The sequence below is a fragment of the Periplaneta americana genome, chromosome 12 (genome assembly GCF_040183065.1).
Source record: "Periplaneta americana isolate PAMFEO1 chromosome 12, P.americana_PAMFEO1_priV1, whole genome shotgun sequence".
NCBI lineage: Eukaryota > Metazoa > Arthropoda > Insecta > Blattodea > Blattidae > Periplaneta > Periplaneta americana.
In genome coordinates this window covers 162,106,969-162,132,073 of record NC_091128.1, presented here as the reverse complement: position 1 = coordinate 162,132,073, position 25,105 = coordinate 162,106,969, and the positions used below count along the sequence as shown (strand labels likewise).

At 36.2% G+C, this 25,105-nt stretch overlaps 3 protein-coding genes across 5 annotated transcripts in view; 2 read left to right on the top strand and 1 right to left on the bottom strand.

Annotated features, from left to right (window-relative positions):
• LOC138711108 (zinc finger protein 25-like) overlaps nt 1-1,800 on the top strand; it is a 31,523-nt gene extending 29,723 nt beyond the window's left edge. Inside the window, exon 4 of the mRNA XM_069842434.1 lies at nt 672-1,800. Within this exon, the coding sequence (XP_069698535.1) occupies nt 672-1,608 (937 nt within the window). The 3' untranslated portion in view covers nt 1,609-1,800. The remainder of the gene's footprint in view (nt 1-671) is intronic.
• Nucleotides 1,801-4,188: 2,388 nt separating this feature from the next.
• LOC138711101 (serine/Arginine-related protein 53-like) lies at nt 4,189-12,006 on the top strand. 2 transcript variants are annotated; one of them, XM_069842425.1, is made up of 6 exons: nt 4,189-4,315; nt 5,530-5,622; nt 5,729-5,848; nt 8,057-8,469; nt 8,942-9,147; nt 11,738-12,006. In XM_069842425.1, exons 2-6 carry the CDS (start codon nt 5,537-5,539, stop codon nt 11,828-11,830), a joined length of 918 nt encoding a protein of 305 aa, XP_069698526.1. In that variant the 5' UTR covers nt 4,189-4,315; nt 5,530-5,536; the 3' UTR covers nt 11,831-12,006. The 2 variants fall into 2 exon arrangements, with proteins under 2 accessions (XP_069698526.1, XP_069698525.1); XM_069842424.1 differs by having other exon boundaries at nt 4,195-4,275.
• The window catches only part of LOC138711103 (integral membrane protein 2C), a 26,637-nt gene continuing 13,359 nt past the window's right edge, over nt 11,828-25,105 (bottom strand). For both annotated transcript variants that reach the window (XM_069842427.1, XM_069842426.1), the window contains exons 2-7: nt 21,613-21,792; nt 19,904-20,029; nt 19,660-19,812; nt 16,919-17,033; nt 16,700-16,846; nt 11,828-12,458 (exon numbers count right to left, since the gene is read on the bottom strand). In XM_069842427.1, the coding sequence (XP_069698528.1) occupies nt 12,334-12,458; nt 16,700-16,846; nt 16,919-17,033; nt 19,660-19,812; nt 19,904-20,029; nt 21,613-21,792 (846 nt within the window). In that variant the 3' untranslated portion in view covers nt 11,828-12,333. The remainder of the gene's footprint in view (nt 12,459-16,699; nt 16,847-16,918; nt 17,034-19,659; nt 19,813-19,903; nt 20,030-21,612; nt 21,793-25,105) is intronic.

Sequence of the window (25,105 nt, the reverse complement as noted above, 5' to 3'; positions counted from 1 at the left end):
ACAGTATCAATTAAACTTTTTAATAGTGTAACTATTCATATAAGGGAATTGCTCATTAATGCTTTTAAACATACACTCAAGACATTATTGATTTTAAACCCTTTGTATAGACTTGATGAATTTTATAATATTAATTTTAAATGTTTTTATTGACGTTGCTATGGATTATTTGTAATGTCTTTAGCATTAATAAAGTATCTATCGATCTATCTAATTATCGATTTGCAACTCAGAGCCCTCCGAACACTATATTCTCTTGAAACCGGCATTGAACAGATGTTACACTTTCAAATTTAGCAAACCACAAGACACATTTCGCTCGTTGGCATTTTGTTTATTTGGTTATTGCTGAGTAACTTCTTTTGTTTCTTATGCGGTAACAATGATAATATAAAACTTCTGTGCTTCAGTATCACATTGAAACAGATGAATTCTACAGCACCCCCATTATAAATTTTATAGTCATCTTATTTTATATCTTTCCAAACAGATCAGACTGTACATCAAGCGTTTCAGACTTTACTAGCAAGAAAAATCACCATACATGAAATTTTCATCCTTGGTGTAATAAATTTCAGTGCAATATAATAACATAATTCTTGTGTGTTCCTGTTCCTTACGAGAAATATGTATCAAGTCAATTTTTATAGATTGTGCCTTATTTGGTACAGGTTGCAGCCTTTGATCTGCCAGCAAGAATATTGTCCTTCGCAGAATACAATCATTCGCCCAGAAGACATCAAGCAAGAGGAATTCGTTGCTGTTGATGTATGCAGTGAATGCGGTGGTGAATTAAATACGAGCATGAAGGAGGGACCGGTCTGTGTGAAGTGCACTGTGGGATCCTCACCTTCACCGAAAGTGTCAGTTCCAAATATTTACAAGAAGCACTATCTTAACAAATCCCTGAGGAAAAACCATGTCTGTAGCACTTGCAAAAAAGAGTTCCGCAGATTTATAGATCTCAAAGATCATTCTTGTTCACCTGAGGATAAAAGTACACGTGAAAAGCAAAAAACAGAGATAACAAAAAATAAAACAGAAACTAGCCAGGATCATAGCTATTGTTGTGATACTTGCAAGAAAATTTTCTACAATTTGTACACTTTGGAGAGACACTGTAAAATTCACATAAGGAAAGAGGCTCCAAAAAAGACTAATGTTTGTATTATCTGTTCCAAGAAATATAGGACAAATTCAGTTCTGGAAGAACATTATAGTACTCATGAGGAGGTTAAAAAATCCATTAAGTGCTCTTTCTGCCCTCAGTATCTTACAAGCAAGAAAGAACTAGTTGTGCACTCAATCGCTCATAACATGATGAAACGTCCGTTTAAATGTAAAGGATGTCCTGCTGTTTTCCCAAATATTGCCAGGCTAAGGAGTCATACATACATCCACTTGAAGGAGAAAGCATTCCCGTGTTCAGTGTGCAACAAAAGCTTCTCACAGTTGCAGCAGGTCAAGAGTCACGAATACTCTCATCAGTCATTTACTTGCAAGGATTGTAAACGGGAATTCAAACGTTCTGGCCACTTCAAGAGACACTACTGTCCACTGCGGAAACGATTGTTCAGAGAAAATGAAATCAGAGACCAGCCTCAATAAATGTTCAGAGATATATTTGTTAGGACTCATTGCAGTCTAGTTTGCAAACCATATTTGAGAAAGAGTATATACTTTTTAATGTACACAATATAAAATGATAAGTACCTGTATGATAAAACATTTAAAGCTTTCTGTAAATACTGTTGTGTATTTCGAAATGCAATAATAAAAACACCATTTTCTATTAAAAAAGACATTATTCAAGAGAACCAAACAAATTTGTTTCCATGTGCCATAACTTTCCTTTATATCCAGAAACTATTTTTTAACAAATTTAGTCAATTTCCAGAGAAGTACACTTCACAGCAGACTGAATCAATTCGGTGAACATAAAGAAGGATACTTGACACAGAAATATTGTCTATTAAAACGAAACTAATGTTACAGAACATGAATCAAATTTGGAAGTAATTTTTTTTTATGTTACTCATTTCGTTCATGCTACACTAGAAAACACCCACTAAGGTTACTGATTAAAATGGTCTTCATATGTTTGATCTACTTGTTTTTTTTCGAATATATCTGAAAACTTTGCAACACTGATCACATGTTGTTGCAAAAATGCCATTCAGTCTTCTCAGCATTGCTCTGTCATTCATCAAGTGATATATTGAAAGGTTTTGTTCGAAAATGTTGACCATTGATAGTATTGTTATTATTATATATAACTCTATTACATTATTTTCATCCTTGACTAGTTGTATTGGTGTTGTGTAATGATGGCAATTTACATGTAACGGCAAAAAGAATGGGCTGACTCTTGGTCGATAGAAATGCTAAGTTCTATCGTGCGGTTCACTCGTGTAAACGTAACCCACTGCAAGGCATTGCTGAGGTGTCTCTTCATTGAAAGTCGTCCGTCTATAATGTAGTAAACCTTACGAGCAGTGTGTGGCCCAGTGGTAAGATGTTTGACATCCATACAAGAGGTTGTTGTGAGTTTGCCTCCCGGTATGGTATTATTTTTTCTTTATTTTAATTTATTAGTTTAAATGTGAAATGGCATTTGTTAACAAACTTTGCTATGCCTGCCTTGCAAAAATATTATTGCCCATCGCCTGTGGATTATTAATAGGCGAGACCTGGCCTGTATAAACAAAAATACTTATTTCACGTCCTAAAAAAACCAGATGCATATCAAAGAAATAAAAACAAACAATTTGTTAATATATTAACAAAAAAGGTCTGTGGTGGGGACTAGCATCTTGTCCACAAACTGTCTGCGTCAACATCTGCCCTCATTCTGGGCGGCATGAAGTTCACAAGATTATGGAACAGGTCTAAATTCTTAGCCTCCTCCTCCTCCCACCCATCTAGAAGTCTGTCCTCAGGTGTCCGAATGGGTGATTGTTCTGCCCAATTAGAGCGTAGGATCCTTTTGACTGCAGCCCACAAATTTTGAATCGTAGTCATATCTGGTGAATTTGGAGGCCAGTCGACTGGGTCGACATCACGCCTCCTCGTAAACAATCTTTGAATCCGGTTGCTGGTGTGTGTTGGATGATTATCCTGCTGGAAGAAAGGTGTTCTTTCTGGATATAATTTTCGGGTGGAAGGGATCATTACATTTGCCAAAATGTGTTCCTAGACTTCTGCCTTAAACCGACGGTGGATGTGTTCCAGAAGTCCTGCCCCCATTGTATGACATCCACCCCCAACACGCAACCCAACCTGTTAAGTCGTCTCACGAAGCGTTCGTTGTATGGATGGCCATCCATACTATAAAAGTCCACACCTGTGGAGTAAAGGTCAGCGCGTCTGGCTGTGAAACCAGGTGGCCCGGGTTCGAATCCTGGTCGGGGCAAGTTACCTGGTTGAGGTTTTTCCGGGATTTTCCCTCAACCCAATACGAGCAAATGCTGGGTAACTTTCGGTGCTGGACCCCAGACTCATTTCACCGGCATTATCACCTTCATATCATTCAGACTCTAAATAACCTAGATGTTGATACAGCGTCGTAAAATAACCCAATAAAATAAAAATAAATACGATAAAACTAGGGCAGGATTATCATTGCTACTGGAGACAATTACCTCTAGTAGCTGCTAGGTGGCAGCCTAGATCATGATCTAGGGTGGCAGCAGTCTAGTATATACAGTCAGGAAGCTCAATACGTGGTAAGTATGCATCCATAGATAGTTGCTAACCACTAGGATCGCTAATATCGTCTCATTACAGACAATGCGAAATAGTACCAGCACAGTCTATTGTTCCTGGCACCTTCACAACTCAAGCTTCGTAATTGTATATACTAGACTGTGGTGGTAGGTAGTGACTTTGCATATACCAACGAGTTATAGAAAGAGAGGTAATCTCTTTCTAATTCGTTGGCATATACTGATAATGTTATAATAGCGGCGGGCACTGTCTACCACATAGCGGCAAAATAACTTTGATTGAGCAGGCAGTAGCAGTGAATAGTAGTAACATTATTTTGTTGTTCTGTGGTAGTAACACTTGGAAAATAAGAGAAACGAGCAATAGGCAGGGAATTAATATAATACGAGAGACGTGTAAAAGTATATTTCTCTATGCGAGGGATTTTTGTGACTTTAATGTTGGTAGTACTTACGTGTTTGGTCTGCCACTGCCTATTGGATCGCATCCTATGGCTACTGCAGATCAAACACATATCGTAAACAAAGTGTGTGAGGAACTTTTTACGAAGTAGGTGTTTTCAATTAATATTACCATTATTCAAAGAAAGGTCGGTATTTTAGTGCTTATGAATATTATTTTGAGAACTTATAGATTATATGACATGTTCGTTATAAAGCCGAAAAGAGAAAAATCTAAATTGTACGGGACTGGAGGTTTAGTCAAATACGGTACCACTTTTTTCACATGAAATTATGTTGAGTAGTATCGTAGCAAGAGGAAAATCGAAATTAGTTGTTAATAAATTAGCATGTCTTAATTGTAATTAAGAGGAATTGTTTTGTGTGACCTCTAATATAAGATGTAATGTTCTGTTATAGTTAGTGCACATTCTCATCAATACATTGAGACGTCTCAAAATACTGAAAGGAAGAACTTCAAAATTTGCAAGGAAGGCCTGTTTTAAACTGGATTGGTGTCAGTATCCTACCAGTTTTAGGAGTCAACATAAAATTTAATTTTGAAACATAGTTTGGGAGAGTTTGTAATGCGTACACGAATGAAAACGAGACGGAATTCCACTCCAAATTGGCGCGTTTCTTAAATATCTTATAATAAAGTCTCGGAGGCTACAAAGAAGGCCTATTAATGAGAGTACGCCATTGGTAAATATATCGCCGGCTGCATGAAGACGTACTACCGACGAATGAAATGTAAAGACGTAACTTTGTGAATGACAGTGGGCTATTTTTATTGTCATTGGGTTAGCTTGTGTCTCATTAAACTCGAGCAAATTTTGTCACTGATAGTGAGCTATTTATCATTGGCAATGGGTTGAAATATCGCTAATATATCCCCCCATCAAACCTTACTCGTACCTAACCTGTACACTGGCAATGGATTAATGGATTAACCCTTTCACTCACGAATTGTGATTTTTGTTTAGAAAAGTCCCTAATTGTTTGTTCTTGACTCCTTTTAAGTTTTTGTGAATTGCCCACAGTCTCATTATTACAGCATGATGCCTAGATTTCCAGATATGAACTGTCCACTTGAGAGGACAAGGTGGCTAAAGGGCTTGTCAACAACTGTTCATGAAGCGGCTTTGAAGTTGCTGTTCTCTGTAGAGGATGCAGTGAATGAAAGGGTTAAAATGTCTAATCCATCCCCTCATCAAACATTGTCGAAGACAGTGGGTCTAAATCAAGGTTATCGTCGTTGTAATCATGTATCACGACTAAAACCATAATTCGTGTAAATATTGTCGCAATTATGTAATGGAGTGAGATGAAAAAAGTGCTTGAACTTGCATATATTCTATAGGTTGTGGATGAGTAGGTACTCCAGCGAGTCTGATTCAAGCAGAGGTGATGACCACAGTCAACGAAGAAGCATATCGAACAAGATGAGAGGAAGGTATTAACGATGTATATATATTGTAAAATATGTTATCACCATCTTCATGCACATCTTCACAATAAACTAGAAATGGGAACATAATTACAGCAATTATATCTCCCAGGTCAAGGAGTTCATCTGGATCCAGTTCTGATAGCCACTATTCTTACAAGAGAAAATCTTATAAACATAAAAGGAGCAAGGGTCACCGTTCCAGAAGCCGAGATAGGCATAGTAAGTCTAGGTGAGTAAGGACGCTTCTTTGAACAAAAGACGTTGAACTTAATTATTTTTTAATTGATGTAGTTTTAATACATTTTTAATTTCATGTATTATTTAAAAGTAAGAGGTGAACTGTTGATTACCTTGATGATTATCATTCTTTTTTATAAGGATAGATAAAGTTTTGAGTATTTAATACAATCATGGGTAATTCTAGAGGACGACCACTCCACGATTTTCAAACTTTTCCTTTCCCCTCATCCCTCTACAAACGACGATTTTATTCTCCATTTTCGAAAGGTAATAGAAAAACATTTCGGAAACACATAATTTCGACTGTAACCTAACATAACCTATCACATTCTAAACTAATCTAACCTAACCTTAACCCAATCTAACCTATCCTAAACTAACCTGGTAATGTTATGTTAGGTTATTAGTTGTATACTTCCGGTTTTTTTAATACCAGTAATAATTTTGACAAATTGTGACGAGCCTTCCCATGAAATCTCCGTCAAAAATATATACTGTTCATGCATAGCTTTCAGCACAAGAGCAGGTCTTTCACTACAAACACAGCATTCTTCAGTCTTCCGTATTTTCCACCTTCCTCTTAGTCTCTGCATACGATATCTTCTTTTGCTCCAAGCTTTTTTTCCCTTCACCATTCTTCCAGTGCGTCTTTCAGTAGGCAGTTTCTTCTCAGCCAGTGACTCAGCTAATTTCTTTTCCTCTTCCTGATCAGTTTCTGCATAATTCTTTCTTCTCCCACTCTTTCCGACACAGCTTCATTTCTTATTCTGTCTATCCATTTCACATGTTCCATTCTCTTTCATACCCACATTTCAAATGCTTCCAGTCGTTTCTCTTACATTGTTCTTTTTCCAGAAGTCCGCAGAAAATGCTCTTATTACTATTAAAAGATTCTTTTACCATTGCTATCCTCCTCTTGACTTCTTGGCTGCAGCGCATGTCACTATATATTCCATAAATAGCAAAGAAGGTAGGCCTCTGTAGAATACACATTTTATGTATTACAGTAGAACCTCAACTATCCGCAGTAATGAAGGGGGTGGGGTGAACAGTTAATTGAAATCGGATAATCCGTACCATAAAAGATTTTCATAAATTTAGTGAATAATTCTTAGACTTTCGTAATTTCCTCTATGGCCTTGTATTGAAGATGCTAGGTAGTGGATCAGAAGTTCACTGATTTAAGTCTGGTTGTTAACGAGTTTTTAAGAGGCAAGAAAACTCTTGTAATGGCTATCTGTAGAACGATAGGAATAGTGGAGGTCTCGTGTTACATAGATTATACATTTTATCCTTGGTTCTTATTAAATTGCACTCCAATCTCGTATTCTGAGATGAGCCTCAGTTTCTTGTTCCCCAAACCAGTTATTTGCACTTTTTTATACTTAGCACAACACGATTTCTTTTTTTATACTCGTGAAAGATATTTTGTATTGAAATTACACAGTATGAAAACTCGAACAGTAGACCATACTGTGTAAGGGTAATCTCTTATAATAACCCTTTCCAAAAAAAATATAACGTGCTAATATAATGTATAGTACTTTATATATTTCTGTAGCAAAAAAGAAAAGCGAGAGAAAGACAGTTGGTTAATCTGCCAATCAGTTAATAGCGTGATGGATAATCGGGGTTCTACTGTATTAATATTTGTGCTTTACAAAATCTGACTCTACACAAACTTGTAAACAGAGTAATATCAGTAACACAATATTCCAAAGTACAGAAGTTTCATTGCAGCATTTAAAATTACATTATAGGAGCTATACCTGAAAGCTAGATTTGCATGATATATACGTTATTGTAGATAAGTTAACAGAAAACCACAATTCAAGTCACATAGAGTTTGTGCACACTTGATGTGGGTTTCTGGCATCTTGTCAGCCCATTAGAGTTATGTGGATACAAAGGGAAAAATTGAGATGGTGTCAGGTGAAGTTCTTCGGTACCTCAGTTGGTTAGAGCATTGGTGTGTTCAGCCAGAGGTCCCAGCCCTGGAACAATTTTTCCCTTGAAATTATTCATGTCTGCTTCACAGAAAGCTTTATCTGAAAGCTAGATTTGTACATTATAGGACTTCATAGGTTTTGAATACAAATTTAAATTGGTGGTCTTTCTTCCCTTCTCCCAATATGGAGTTTTATGAATCTCTTTAGACCGTGTTATGAATATAGTAACAATAATAATTTGGTTTTAGTCATAGAAGTCGTCATTACAACAAGACTTCAGATTCTTCACACAGTTTGAGGTCCCGTTCTAGTAGCAAAGGACGCAGTAGAAGATCGTCTAGAGATAGATCAAGGGATAGATCTAGATCTGGAGACAAGCATTCTAGAGGTCATACACGTTCAAGATCGCGGTCAAAAGAGAGATCAAGACGAAGATCTAGATCCAGATCTCGTTCTAAGGAAAGGAGCAGATATAGATCGAGATCGGTGTCAAAGAATAAGTCCAACTCCCCGGTGATCCTGAAGCAGGAGCCGAGCACCGAGGAGCAGCTGCGAGCCAAGTTGCAGCGAGCAATCAAAGCCGCTCAGTCGGCTGATGACCAGCTGCGGCAGCAGGGGCTACTCACGGGTGGGTCTATTCGCAAAGAGGATTTACATAGAGGTGAGCTCCAGCAGGTTGGAGTGGTGCTGTGCAGGCAAGCACACTCACAATGAAAAATAGCCTAAAATATTGTCTACTTCAGCGCTCTATCATTATGCATTGTTTCCAAAGTACTTAAGCATAAACATGAAAGTTTGTAGTTTGCAAACTTTCATGTTAACGTCTAATGTTAATGTCAATGTTTATGTGAATCATTGTGAATGATTCCATTTGGTAACCTGTCCGCAAACTTCTGTATTTATGTTTAATTTTCATTGTGAATGGGCCTTCAAATTAAAATAACATAAGAGTTAACTTAAGAATGTAAACGTTACTGTAAAATCAATGAGTTAATTTTAGTTTTATTTGCATTATTCCTTATGAAAAACCCTGTATATACTTTATATTCCGAAGTGATATAGTGTTAAAAGTTGTGTAGTCAAGATGTATCAGTCATTGTATTAATATTGTATATTTGCATTACTCTTTCCAGAGCCTGTTATTCCAATGTATCCAGGAAATGTTTTAGATGAGATTAACGATTCCAGTTTTGTTCAGAAACGCTTTGTTTCATCAAAATCAATCGGAAACCAAGTGTCTACAGACACCCCTATCATTGACTTAACTGAGGACTCTGTACCTACTGTCCACACTGTCCCTCAAGTGGTAGAAGATCCAGAGAGCATTTTTCATACAAGTGTAAGTATTGAAATCAGACATTTACTACGAAAGTCTATAATTTTTCACTCATCAAAATCTCTTGCGTAATTCTCTTCATCTGGAAAGCTTGAGATTATAAAATTAATGTAATAGATCACCAACAAGGTAAACAGGTTGCACATTCAACTACGATAGCTAATTCAAAACAGTAATTGTGTTTATTTTATTTCGAATAAATTTTATTCAGCTTCCTCCAAGTGAAGGCTGCCTAGAAGACAAAGCTTACCATAAAATTGTTGTTATAATGGGGGGAAAAAAAAAAAAAAAAAAAAAAAAAAAAAAAAAAAAAAAAAAAAAAAAAAAAAAAAAACCAGTAGTTTCCTTCTTAACCGGCACAAAAGGGACCAGGCTTGTTCCAGATAATTAAATAAATACCTGTAAATACAAAAATATGTATATATATCATATTTCATGGTGCCAAATGTTGAAACTGCAGCCATGTTAAGCTTATTTCTCTATCACTTGCTCATAACTGAATAAACATAAAAACTTTGTGGATTTTCTTTATTAAAACACACTGCACAACACAAATAATACACTAATTTTAGGTTCGACTATTCACTGAAAATGAAAGTTCGTGAGAATCTCCTAATGTGACAAAACTGATGGGCCAGACTGGCAGATTTTTTTGTTTTTTTTGTTTTGGTATTGAATCGTGTATGCCCTTAGATGGAGCCTTTTGTGCACCACGTCATGCAATATCAAATGTGCAAGTTGTAGCACGAACTGATTTCTGATGACTTCATTGAAATGCCTTCCTAATGTGATTGATATATTCTTCAGAGGTCAGTGACTTTCCAGTATAATTTACACACAGACTACCTGTAGTTCTCAGTTTATTATTCCAGAACCAAATGTTTTTTGTGTGTAGGGGTTATCAAGTTTTGAAATGATGTTGCACAGACATAACGGAGTGTAACTCTGCTAGCCACATATACATTGAACCTGTTTCTATGGTGTCACCATTGATGTTACGTAGCTTTGCATATGCATGTCACCAGCTGATGTAGGCACTTACATGGAGTATGGGTGAAAAAAAAAAAACTTTCAGTGATTCTTTGTGATTATGTAACCAAGACCTGACACTGTTGGCTTCTAACACCTCGTAAGTTCAGTTTTTCCCGAAAGTTGAAATGTGTGTATACATTAACACAAAAGTCTACAAGTGTTACATTTTAAAAATAAATAACAGTTGTTAGCTGGGTTATAAAAACAATAAGGTATTTTTCACTCTTGTACAGACCCAGAAACGAAGCACTGAGCATGGGCATTATGCTATAACTGGAACTTGGAAAATTCAGGTGGCTCAAATTTTGTTTCTGGGTCTATACAATTTCTTCAAATCCAGTTAAGAGATTTTAGAAGTAAACCAACGATTATTTTCCGAAACAAGTTTTTAATCTTGGATACCTTTCATCTGATATTTGATATACTTTTTTTGCATATGTCGTTTTTCCCCACCCTCCCAATACAAAACATTAACATCACCTTTGTACAGACGTACTCAGGACACTGCACAATGGGCCTTCTTTCCATAGGAGTGCGTGATTTATGGTTGTAGATGAATGACTATTGTTCCATCTCTGTTGTCAGTGTGATGCATTGTGCCTATTCTACATCACAAGTATTTACTTACAGGGTGTGGCAAAAAGTTACAGTACTTTAGCCAACTGTCCAAAGACAGATTTGAACCTTATAAGTGACACAAGGTACCGCTAATGAGGCAACTAAACCAGGAAATAATGTGGTAGGGTGGCCAATTCCTTTCCCCCTTCCTCATACATACAGGATGACAATATGTTATATGAACATGATAAGGAAATGCTTTATTTCCTTGTTAGAGGTCATTTTCTACAAATCTGCTTATATTGTATGATGCACAAGCTAGTGTGGAATGCCATCATAGCAACTGTATAATAAGCCCACACCAGAACAGTCTGATTATTAGATGCTCTTATTTACCTCTGGAATGTAATTAATTACAAATGGTGTGGGGGTGATGTACCTTAAATTCTGTTTGTGTGTTTTTCAGTGCTCTGGTATGGGGTGGAATGCACAAGATAGTTGTGATGCCATTCCACTTAAAAGAAAATAGTTTGGACATCATGCAATGTAAGCAGTCTAGAAAAAGATCAACAAGGAAATAGTGTTTTTCAGACCAATGATTCTGTAACATTTTCATCTGCTATATGTGAGGAATGTTTCCTAAAGTTTTGACATACCTTTTTGTTACTCCCTGTATATCTGATGTCAGCCTGGTTGGCGCAGTTGGTATAGCACTGGCCTTCTATGCCCGAGGTTGTAAGTTTGATCCAGGGCCAGGTCGATGACATTTAAGTGTGCTTAAATGTGATAGACTCATGTCAGTAGATTTACTGGCGTGTAAAAGATCTTCTGCAGGACAAAATTCTGGCACCTCAGCAGTTGTGAACATCATTAAATAAAACATAACATTTATACCTGATGTCAAGTCGAGAAATAAGTGAGGGAGGAAGGGAAGGTTGATAGTAAAACTCCAAACAAAAGCATTTGATAAGTACTATACAAAATAAAATTTCTTGTGTTTCAGTTGAGTGTGGACCCACAGGCTAAGTTGGACAAGTGGGTGAAGAAATTGTTCCACATGAGGCAGAAAGCTATTAATGGAGAACCTCTGGCATAAATGTTTAAATTATTTTTATTTATAATAATGGTGAACAACATAAACTCACATTGCTTTCTCTTCTGTTCCAACCTTCGTAGATATGTATACATTAAGAAACAAACTAATGAACATCCAGCATGTGTGTGTCTATTATTGCTGGTCGTGCAACAAATAAATGTTAACTACAGCATTATTATAAAAGATGAAGTGTCTGATGCTTATGAACCATCAAAGAATTCCTAACACAATTATTCCTGCCCCTATGTGTCATCTACTCTTACAAATAAATCAAGGTAAGTTCACGATTCTATAGTGCCTTACAAATAAAACTCTAGTAATGAACAGGGATACTATTTCCTTCTGATTTCATTATCAGTCTTTTGATCTAAGCTTGACTCTACAAATCAACATATATATAGTGTAATACAAACCTGGAAACATCTTAGCGACTTTACAAATGTTGAGTATAATAATCGTAATAATAATTATAATAATAATATAAAGAGAAATATTTTCAATGCCTAGGGGCTTAACTGCTTTTCTTCAAATTCTTGCACATCCTTCATATTCGTAATGTCAAACTCCATAATGTGACTGCCCGCAAACATGGCATACACCACTCGCTCATCTGCACTTCTCTTGTACACTGCCAACAGAAAAAATTGTCAATGTAATAAACTGCAACAAAAGAACATAAGTAACTATCAGCCATTATTTATACAGTCTGTCATCGTATTTTTAATTCGTTAATCAACAAATGCACGTATACCTACTTCCCTGTCATTGATAATGATTTATGTTAATCACTTATTAACAGTGTGCATAAAAGTATAGTTCCATAATATAAAGTACATACCTATTTCCATGTCTATTTCAACAGATAAATAAGTTTTACATATAGTATATTATTACAGAAGGGGGTATATCAGGAAATGAAAACAGTTATCAATTAATCAAATCGATCAACCAATCAAATGTATTTTAGTCAATTATTAGAGTCGATTAAAATTACCATTTGGTGAAGGAAACATATCAGTAAGTGCTTTGTGAAGTTTGTATAGCACAAAATCTGTTGTTTTCTAATGCCAGGCGTTTCACAATAAAGTCATTTGACCTTTTGCACTCCAATACTTTTCAAAGATATTATCATGGCCAGCCCATGAAGCACAGATTTTGAGGTGTTCCGAATCCATCTCTTGGTCCGAGTCGCACAAAGGGCAGTTAGGGGACTGATATATTCCAATTCTATGCAGGTGTTTGGACAAACAATCATGGCCTGTTGCCAATCTAAATGCATCTACAGACGATTTTCGTGGTAAATCGGGAATTAACTGTGGATTATGATGCAGAGAGTTCCATTTTTTTTCCTTGAGATTGTGTTATCAAATTTTGTTTGTTGAAGTCTAAGTATGTAGATTTAATAAATCTTTTCACAGAGTAATACGTAGATTTAGTAACAGGTCTGTAAGTAGCAGTGCTGCCCTTCTTTGCTAAAGCATCCGCATTCTCGTTTCCTAGGATTCCACAATGGGAAGGTATCCATTGGAATACAATTCTTTTATTGAGTGATATTAATTGAGAGGGCATTTTAGTTATTTCTGCTGTTTGAGATGAAGGTGTGTGTTTAGAGACTATTGATAGGATAGCTGCTTTGGAGTCTGACAATATAACTGCATTCTTAAATTTATTGATGTGGCATAGAAGATTCCTGAGACTTTCACTTATTGCACAATGATTTCTCCATCAAAACTTGTTGTTCCATACCCAAGAGAATACAAAATCTGTACCTCATGGTATAGTAATCTCTTCTACTGTATGATTGACAGGTCATTAATGTGAACTGAGGTTCCTGTCTTGTTTTAAAAACTAAAAGCAATAATACTGTTAAGTACAAATTCCTCCTAAATAGTTTTCTTCTTTGAAAATGTGGCTTAGGCAATAATTTACTTTCACAAACTATGGAAAGAACGTACTGTACATTGTGTATTATTTGCAGACATGTCCTTTGTCAAAATAACCACCCAAAGGTAGCTGAAAGTTTGCAGTTAGAAAAGAATCTTCCAAGTAATGGGTGTTTTTGGAGATTGAATACAGCTTTTCTTTTATTGTTCTATAAACACTTATATAATCACTGATTAACTTTATATCTTCTTTACCGTGTTAATATGAGAAAATTACCTGGCTAACTAGTTTCGAAATGATATTCTTCATTGTCCGAAGCCTAGACACTAGACTAGCTTTCAGTGGCTCTAGATTATCAGTATTCTGAGGTCAGTGTATTCATTGTTGTTGGCTTTTATTTTTAAGAACTTCAGTTACAAATAAGGCTTATGAACCATTGCGTGGAAAACTTGGTGAAAATTTCGGATTTAAATTAAACGATTTTGGAAAGGCAACAGAAAGAAAAAGAACAGTGTTTTGTAAGAACAGCAGAGAATCATTCAGTTTGAGTGGAAGGGCAAGTAGTAACTGGGAATTTCTGTTTTTCCTAAACTCCTTTTATTTAAATCATCAGTGCCAATTGATTCTTAATAAATATTTGCGATATATGGACATCAATAAAATTGAAAATACTTGTAAAAATTGTGTTCTTTATAGCATATGGAATTAGAAGTTATTATAAGATGATATCAAGTGTTTTTGTTCAAACTTACACTGTTTAAAATCGATTAAAGGCATCCAGTTAACATATCAAACGAGCTCTAAAAATCTTTTAAAATACATTATTGGTAGAAGTTACTTCAAGAATATGAACAGATACACAATGCAGTTTTGCTTCAATGAATGTCGAGTCGGGTAGAAGCTATCTGTGATTTCTGATACCTTTCTGTATGTCACTGCAGTTTAAAGAGCTATTTAGTCTGTAATTCAAGACTATTATCCACGGTCAAGAATAAATGGTGTCATCGTTTCTTATGGTTTTCTAACATTTGCAAACCAGCAATGTGCTATCCCTAACACCTATACTTTTTAAACTGAAAGCCGTTTGTACACGTTCAAATTTTTATCAAACTCAACACTTCACAAAACTTGCCAATACTTTACAAGTTGTATCGTCAAATCACTTACAATACTTTAAAAGTCTTTGATTCTCTTGAAAGTAAATAAGAACATGTTCTATCAATCAAAGACTTGACAATATTCTTTTCAGGTAATTTAATTATATCCATTAATCCAAGCTTGTATGTCATGGGTCCTATGGAATAACACAATAAAATGAATACATGTACAGAGTCGGACAGAATGATTTCCCTGGTTTGAATTGGCCGTCATACAGGTTTCTTGATAGTTGTATTGAGTGGCATATATCTTTGAGCAGCACAAGCCATGGCATTTCAGTTACCATCATGGCATGGACAAGTGTACATTGTGCATTTTTTTGTTGAGCATTTTTAAAAAAATTGTGACTGTGATTGCAACGCTGTGGCAATTTTGTACCCATTTTAGAGTAAGTCGACATGAAAGAAATTCCTGATAAGAAAACCCCTACTGATATGGGTGAGAAATGTGAGACAAAAGGTTCAACTTTTAAACAGAAGTCGTCTGGTAGACACAACATTTAGACTCCCGAGAATATTGCAAGAGTGAGGCATGCTGTTGCCACATCTTCATGATGTTCAGCTATTAAACATGCTCTGGTATTGGGAATATCTGATCGGAGTGTCAGACGAATCTTACACCTAGACCTCTAGTTCCATCCCTACAGAGTTATGGTGGTTCAGGAACTTCGGTAACATTACTGGCTCAACCACCAAGATGCTTATGAGACCATATTGGAAAATTTTCCAGGCGATACTGTTGTGCTCAATAATGACTAAGCTCCTTTTCATTTGTCAGGCTACATCAACGAACAAAACATTCCATATTGGTCCCCAGGAAATCCTCGAGAAATGCATCAGCGACCTCACCACAGTGACCATGTTATTTTTGGTGTCCTGTTGCACAATTTGGAATAATAGAGTCATGCTTTTTAGAGGAAGAAGAGCACACAGTCACTGTATGAGAAATGTATAGCTCGTGAGGGCAAGCATTTGGATGATATCTTTAAAACAAAGTGATGTTGTTGTTGTCTAGTGCCTAGCATTTGGCAATGAAGCCATTAGCAGTCGTGCTTTCCAATACTTTTGAACTGTAGTTTCTTCTGATCTTAATGCTTCACAGGTCTTCAACTGAAACAAAGTGATGTCAAAATGGCAAACATTCTTCTGTCTGATGGTAAAATAAAATTTTGAACAGGATCTATGTTGCTCATTATTTTATGTTTCTAATCGTGGAGATCATTCTACTGGACCCTGTATTTTCTGGATAATTAGTCTAAATTATAACCTAGGCAAATACTAATCGTAAATATTTTGTTTTAAAACAATATGCGTCATTAGGGACATCTGATTTTTGCGAATGATTTTTTTTTTTCTTCCCCCCCACGAATTTCTGCTGAGCCTAGAGTTAAAATTGGTATAGGTATAAAAGAAACTTGTTCTGCTAGAGAAAGAGTCTCTTTCATACCTATAACAATTTAAACTCTCTTTCATCCGTGAAAATCTGGTGTCCCTAGAATCATAATATTCGTCTTATGGTTTCAAAGCTATCTAACATCTATGTGGCACTATTACTCCCTGTATATTGGCATATGTTAGAAGCTTTTGCAAAAGAATTGATAAGTGCTTAGATGTAATGAAGGTACAATATAAATAAAGACATGTATGTGTCTGCTTGTTAAAAGAATCGAGGTACCCCTACAGATGATAGTGTTGGGACTAAATTTTCTGATATACTGCTCAGTCGTCCTTTGTTGAGTAGATTATAGCTGATCGCAGAAAATGTTATTACGTTTGCATGTAAGGAGGTGGAGAAATATTAATATGTAGGAGTAAATCAACCACATACCTGTCGTTACAACTTTCTCTAGCATGTACGTAGGAACTCCACTGCATTCCCGGGAGATGTAGTAGCCCACATTCTTGTAGTCAGTGATAGCAGGTGTCACAACACGCATCGTCTCTCTCACTACATCCGTGTCCACCTCATAGTACCCTGTAAACCACACAGCTGTACTACTTTTTCCTCGTTAATATCACCCAAACAAAGACATGGCATTGTACATACCATCCCACATCTTTCTGATGAGATCAAACAATGACCTTGGAGGCAGTACCCGTTGACGATTGAGTGGCATCACAAAGCATCGGTGTCCATCCAAATCAATTATGCCAGTCTTATTCTGTCAACACAATACTAGAGTTAGTATCTCTCACTTCAGTGACGCAACCACAATAGAAAAAGTGACCGTGGTTTACAAGTTGGGTTCTGACTTTCTGGCACTTGCAATTTTGGTACAGTCACAGTATATCCACTGAGACTGATTAAAAATATTTTTCCTGCTAGTTGATAGCTTGAACAGCCCTTGGGAACACAGTTTTTGACCTGCATGAACATAACAGAAAAATTTTAATGGTATTTTATACAATATGTGTCAAATAAATCCGCATATTTAAGCACAAAAGAAACAATTTAATGGTAAAGTACTCCAGAGAGTGAATCTTTGCCAACCCTTTTTATTTTATTTCTTTTGGTAGGTTCAACAGTTCCCAAGGTGAAGTGATGGTGTGAAAAACCGGAATAAGTACGTCTTTTCATGTGGTGGAATACTGTAGCCACAAGTTTCATGTAAGTGATACTGATATTGTTACAAAAGGTCTTCAATGAAATCAGAAAAAATTGTAACTTGTATGTTGCAGTATGTCAATTTCACTAGTACATTTTACTATTCATGTCCTTCAACTAAATATATCAAATATTTTAATAATCTTACATTAAATCCATTGGTTAATAATACAAATGGCTTTTAAGGAACCCGGAGATTCATTACCGTTCTCACATAAGCCTGCCATTGGTCCCTATACTAAGAAAGATTAATCCAATTTTTTAGGTTTATTATATATTCCTTTATTGATAAATGATTTTTATATTAATAATTTATTTTATTTATGTATAATTGTTTCGGGGATTATCATCATATCCCACCTCCCTCAAATCCATTTTTATATTATCCTCCCATCTACGTCTTAGCCTCCCCAAGGGTCTCTTTACCTCCGGCCTCCCAACTAACACACTATATGCATTTCTGGATTCACCCATACGTGCTACATGCCCTGCCCATCTCAAGCGTCTGGATTTAATGTTCCTAATTATATCAGGTGAAGAATACAATGCATGCAATTCTGCGTTGTGTAACTTTCTCCATTCTCCTGTAACTTCATCCCTCTTAGCCCCAAATATTTTTCTAAGCATCTTATTACAACCAGCATCATGCTTTTTACCCATCATTTGTAAGAAGAGGAAATTCATAGTGAAACATAGTGGAACACGTGTTGTCAGCAAATAGCTGGATACTCTACAAAGATAGATAGACAGATAGATAATTCTCGAATACCTATAACCTCTGTTTCTCAAAGTGAGAGTCCAAGTTTCACAACCATACAGAACAACCGGTAATATAATTGTTTATAAATTCTAACTTTTAGCTTTTTTGAGAGCAGATTGGATGACGAAAGCTTTTCAACCGAATAATAACACGCATTTCTCACACTTATTTTGCGTTTTATTTCCTCTCCAATGTCATTTACATTTGTTACTGTTGCTCTAAAATATTTGAGTTTTTCCACTTCTTCAAAGGATAAATTTCCAATTTTTATATTTCCATTTCTTACTAAGTTCTAATCACGAGACATGATCATATACTTGTCTTTTCGGGGTTTACTTCCAAACCTATCTCCTTACTGGTTCGAATAAAATTCTCGTGTTTTCCCTAATTGTTAGTGGATTTTTTTCGTAACATATTCACGTCATCTGCATAAATAAGCAGATGATGTAACCTGTTCAATTCCAAATCCTCTTTGTTTTCCTGGACTTTCCTAATAGCATATTCTAGAGCAATAATAATAATAATTTATATAAATATTAGTGAGTTATATTTTTTGTAATGTGTTGAAATTGATTTTTGCATCCAAGAAAATATGTTAGAGGAGATATGATGGTTTATTACACAATGACAGAAATTATTTTATTGCAAAATTATCACGAAAATTTGATACTTTATTCGACATATAAATGTAATTTTAAAAAATGACACGCACAATTTTAAGAAAATTATCAATAGTAATCTCACTAGAGGTTTTGATTTATCTAGTGAAAATCAAAACTCGAGTGGGATTTAATTGACTATTACACGATTAGAAGAAATGAAGTACCCTAATACACTACAATATTAACTGATTTACTAAAATTATATTTCACTAATGTTAGCTTCACCAATACGTTTGAAAGGAGCTGCCATTTTCAGTTGGCTATGTGTGAAACAAATGACGATCATAAAGCATGATAATAGTACCGTAAAGTATTTGCAGTTTGAAATGTTGGCAAACAAAGAAACAAATGCTAGGAAAGTGATAAAATTGTAGCGATAAATTGTGCTATTTTATTGGTCAAAAGTATGACATAGTAAAATTGTAATAGTCACCATAAAAACATGGCTCTGGCTGTAGTGAATATCAGTATCACCTACTTATTTAATGTATATCCTGGACCAAAGTCCCCCTTTATCTCACATTACTTTAGAGCAGCCCGCTGGCCTAAGGTGTAGAGTGGTCACTAGCACACCGGCCCTCACTGCTGACGATGCCACTGCAACCCATACACTTTTTGTGTACCAATAACATCTGTTTTAAGTTTTTTCCCAGACATCAATTACACATGCATGGTAGTGCACGTTCCCATTGTGTGGCAACCAACTTGTAAACCACCACTGAAGAGGCTTTTTGCTTCTCTGGTATCCTTTATCTACATACAGAATTGAAGTCATGGATGAATCGTCCCCTTCGTCCATCTCGGAAGTCAGGCACATTAATTTTCTCATAGTTTTCATTCTCCAAGTCTATTTCAAATTCTTCTTGGAAGAATCCACCTGTTTTATCATCATCTTGGGAAGATTTTGTGAGACTCTGAAAACAGCATTAAATATATCCTTAAACACCATAATAAAAGTTTATCAAGAAATTACATTTTCAAATATTTTAACAAATGGCATACTACCTTAAATAAATCGTGGTCTGCAAACGGAGAAGCATGATGCTGATTGGGGTGGTTCTGATCGTCCAAATACATTGTTGCTTTGGTTCCCTCGTATGGTATGTTACACCAACCTCGGAAACGATGCATCTGCAAATAAACACATGATAGTGACAAATAATAATAATAAATTTAGCTTCCCTTATGAAAAGGTTGCCAGATTTGACAATCATTTTGGAAACACACCTAAAAGGTAAAATTATATACATTTGAAACAGTTAGGGAATCGAATATACAAAATGTCATAAAAATTTACACCTAAGTAGCGTTTGTGCTCATTTACAGTTAAGGAAGGGGGAAAAAATATAATCAGATAGGTTAGAATGATGTGAATGCCATATACCGCGAGAAAAATAATAGTACGGATTTGTTGGCATGCTTTAAGTTTTTCAGTTCTGATACACAGTTACCTTATTAATATCAGTTCTTACTTCACAGTTTAAAATGTTGCGAGAGTAAACTATGGAAATGATAATGATGTGAAATATTAATGGAATTAACAATGATGGGGAGAGCAAGTTATTCTTTAATGAATTCGTACATCTTAAAGTAGTCCGTCGAGTTAGCTCTGTCGTAACGCGTCTGTCTCCAGACTACCCAGCCCGGGTTCGATCCTTGGCGTGGTTAAAGATTTTTGTGTAAAATTTTTACCTCAGGTGCAGGTGGCAGTGCACAACTTTTGATCACTAGATTGTGCACCGATATGTCTGGGTTAAATCCCAAATCTCTCCGCAGTGCATATGAAGATAAGGCATATGTCACTGTTGATAGTGATTTGTCTGTCAGAGTCGTTAAAGTCTGGCTGCCCTTGTTACTATTTGACAGGAGTAGGCTCTGTGCCGGCACTGGGTTTCCCCTTTTCCCTTCCGCACCTTCATCATCACTCATTCCATACGCCCTAGTATACGACATAACTCTTCACAGATATACATCATGCACAGCATGGCCTACTGAAGTGGTGTGCAACTTGAAAATGAGTTACAATCCTATCTTCTATCCGCAATATGCGGAACTAGAATCACGCAAGTGAAGTGGGTAGGCATTGGATACACACATACATCTTAAAGTAAGTAATCTGCAGGTATACCGCATATACCTTTTAATGTTTCTCTCCCTTTCTGGAGTGGAGATGTAGAAGTAAAATATAGTCAGCAACAAATACAACCATAATTGACGAGTGGACATAAGAAATCGTATGACGTGCACAAAGGGGAAATACGACATTTATGAACTCACAATCCCCTACATTGTTCAGAAATAGCATTTGGAGACTATAAATTTCAAATTTAATCAGCCGCACCTAGAACAAGTGCTGATTGTACACAGTTACATGGGAAAACTTATTGTCTGCTCATCTGTTAACATTCCCAGTGGTCCATGGAGCAATCTGTCTTTCACGTGTCTCAGAATGTTTAATGAGATTTCCCATGTAAATGTGTGTGATCAGGTGCAACCAATTAAATTCCAAGCCATATTTCCTGTGACTGCAGTTAGAACAAATAGGATCACTTGAATGCATCCCTCTTTATCAAACAACATCACTCAGTCTTCAAAAGTACTTGAAAAGAAGAAACAGTTTTTTGGAGACTTGGCTTATAGTTATAGAATTATGGGACACCTTATAGAACCTCTCCATATAAGCTGAATTATAATCCACACACACACTGACTCACCTGTGACCGAGCGAACTGACGATACAGGTAGACGCCACCGATAATGCCGATGCTCATTACCAACAAAGCTGTTAGAAAAAGACACACAGTTGTAGCTGTGGAGACCCGACGTGCCCGGGCTTTCAGGATGAAGTACTGTGGTTCTGCTTGTGCAGAGGCTTCCAGATCCACTTTGGGGGGCTGCAAAATTGTAACAAGTATATGAAAAGACTACAGTGGAAAAGGTGATACTGATTCATTGTGATTAAAATGTCCTTTAATTAAACCATTGTCCGCTTGTGAATAATATTAATACTGTTTAAATTACACCAATTTGTATGACTCAAAGAAAGCAAAGGGATGGAAAGAAGTGTTAAAAATAATGAAATTCAGAAGAATTTTGATGCTCAACCATGTGTTACGACTTTAATACCTCCGGCGCTGTGTTTCAATATTATTTACAGGCCATGTCACTGGAAGCTTGAACTCCCGTAAAATAAATTCATATGCACGCATGTCTGATTTTTCTTCGTCTCTGAATTATAGTCAATTCCTCACTTCATTAATTCTTTTGACAAACGGAATTAGTGAAACTAACTTCATTCAGCTGTTTATAAACAACATTCGGTATCTTACAAAAAGGCCTTGGTGACTGAAAGATGGATCCCGGTCATTCTGAAGACTGTGTTGTGTATCAAGAATTAGTGTATGGAAATCGTGCTTCCAACACACTTTTCCGCTTCAAGCTGTCAATCCTAAATTAATTGATTTTAAACAAACTACTTTAAGATTGCAGGAGTTAGTAATGTCCGAGAAAATGACAAAAAAAATGCAGACTCATCATTTTAGACATAACCTACTGTATATTTAGACCTATATGTCCATGTAACGCGTACATCAATGTCCTTAGAGCATACAAACTCTGGCAAAGAAAAAATTTCTTATGTAAAATCTGCTGTCTGTAACACTTCCACCTACCAACGCGCATCATATTGTTACGATAGTCTATGCGGAGACGATGATAATTTGAATTTTTTTTTCCTAACTGATGCACAACTTTAATTTTTTGTGTGTAGCAATATCATTGCTGCAGCACTTAAATTCCAGATTAGTTTTTGAAATGAAATTGGGGTACAGATTTTGGAGAGAGAGAGAGAGAGAGAGAGAGAGAGAACCGAATACAGCATTTCCCTTAGCCATTTTGAAGATAAATTGAAAATTTCTAAGACTTTTACTCCTAAAAACACTTTTGATATTGGCTTTAAAACTTTTAAGATAAACAATTACATTTTAAAAATTAATTTTATAGGTATTTCTATAGAAATATGGAGGAATATTTTTCAATTGCAACAAAATAACCAATTCCTCTTACAATTCAAAGCTCCTTATAGCCTAAACTGTCTGAAAAACGTAGGCCTATGTACCAAATATTTTGCATGTAACATTAATATTTCCAAAGATTATAACTGTGTGTATTGAATAAAGGAAGAAACTGAAGTTACGGGAAATTTCAAGCAAAGTTTGGTGTAATTTAAAAATCTTTTGCACCAGAACTTTAAAAATGACGTCACGACAGGACAAGGCCATAAATGCGCATTAAAATGTATGTAATGTATTTTTCACATATCAAAACGTATTTTAATTTGTTAGTTTTTCGCCATATTTGACCGTCCTCTTCCCTTAAGCCGCAGCACCGATAAGCCTTCTTCTGAACGAACCCTATGTACTCGCATCAGATTTCGTAATTCGCGTTACTTTTTCCATTCGTCGATCTCCTATCTTTCTGCCTACAGTAGGGTCACAATCTACTATATACAGTCACGAAGCTTGAGTTTTGAGGGTGCTAGAAACAGTAGAATGTGACGGTACTATTTTGCATTGCCTGTAATGAGGCGATATTAGCGATCCTAGTGGTGAGCAACTACCTAATGTTTGCATATTTACTACGTATTGAGCTTCGCGACTGTATATATTAGACTGTGGTAGGGTTCTCATTTCTGGGGTGACCTTTCTGCTGACCGAAAAGATATCAGACATGGTTTCTTGTGCGGACCCAAACGACACCTGCGAGACAAGATGTAACTAAACAAGTATTAGGTTTGTCTTGTGCCACACAGACATCAGCTCAAAGTCGTCTTATCGTTATTTTGTTCACAGAATGTTCATCTATGGTTACCAATTCTGAAGTGCGCAGGCTCAAACCCCGGACGAGAACTATGGGCTTTTAAGTGGTCTAAAAAATTCTTAAAATAGCTTCCTTCGAAAAGGAAAAAGATCAGTCGAGTATCGTAAATTTTATTACAAGTAAAGCAGTCTTGTAGCTTGGTTGGCAGAGCGCATGTAAATTATCTTCCTTGTTAGCCTACGTCTAAAACAATCCATGTTATCACATGATTCTGTATGTTTAAAATAAGAGAGGGTCGTATTTCTTCTTTCCTTAATGCAGTGTCTGAGAACGATATTTCCTCAACATTACTCACTTGTCAGAAATCAGGAAACTCTTTGACTAAGAAGCAAGACAGTATCACTGTTACAGGAAAATGAAAAATCCATTTTCGTTTTTATGATAATGATCTTCAATCCTATTTTCGGCACTTGAGACAATCAAGTATGAAGTCACTTCTATGGACCAATGATAATCTGTGCAGGTGGTTGGACTGTCGCACACCACTAGGCGCGGTGATATATGGATGATGGAGCAATGGTGAAATTAAATGACAGGAGAAATCGAAGTAATAGTTGAACACCTGCCCCAGCGCCGCTTCGACCCTTGGCACTGCTGAGAAGTGAACCTCGGCCAGCTCGAAAAAAAAAAGCTGTCGTCCAACCAAGTCATGGCTCGGCTTATTATGATAAAAGGTATGGAGACCGACAGGGCAGCAGGAGGCAATCGGCATTAATGGCAGTAGGGATGTCACTGGCTTTACCCATAAGGAAATGCCTCCTGGTACTCATTTCTGTCAGAAACTGAATAAATCCCAGGGCCAGAGTGCAGCCAGAAGGATTGGATCAATGGAGAAAATCTATAACGTCATCGGGAATCGAACCCACGACCTTCCTACTTGCAGTGTTGTCTCGCGCCCCCTCTTTATGATGAAAACAATCCGAAAATAGATACTCTACTAGTGACTCAGCTACTTGTCTGAACAGAGGAAATGAGTGGTAATTTAGCGTCTGAATGTTCCAATGCAATGTTTCTGCCCTTTGTGGAATGGAAACGTAATCTTTGACTGTAAACGTGATAAGGGTAATGAGCACGACTTGTTTTCCCCGCCGATATTAGAACCTGTTGGACCGTATCGTCTTTCAAAATTAAAATGCACAATTACCTAATTCGACATAGTAAATTACATTCGCTCTTAAATGTAATACTCGTAAGGAATGATTAATAATTTGAGTTTTTTCAGACTAGTTTAATGAACTGATTTTCTCTTCATATGTTGAACAATGATTATATTTAAATATGTAAATAATTGTATTTTTACTTTATAAATGATAGTCCTAAGTAATTATC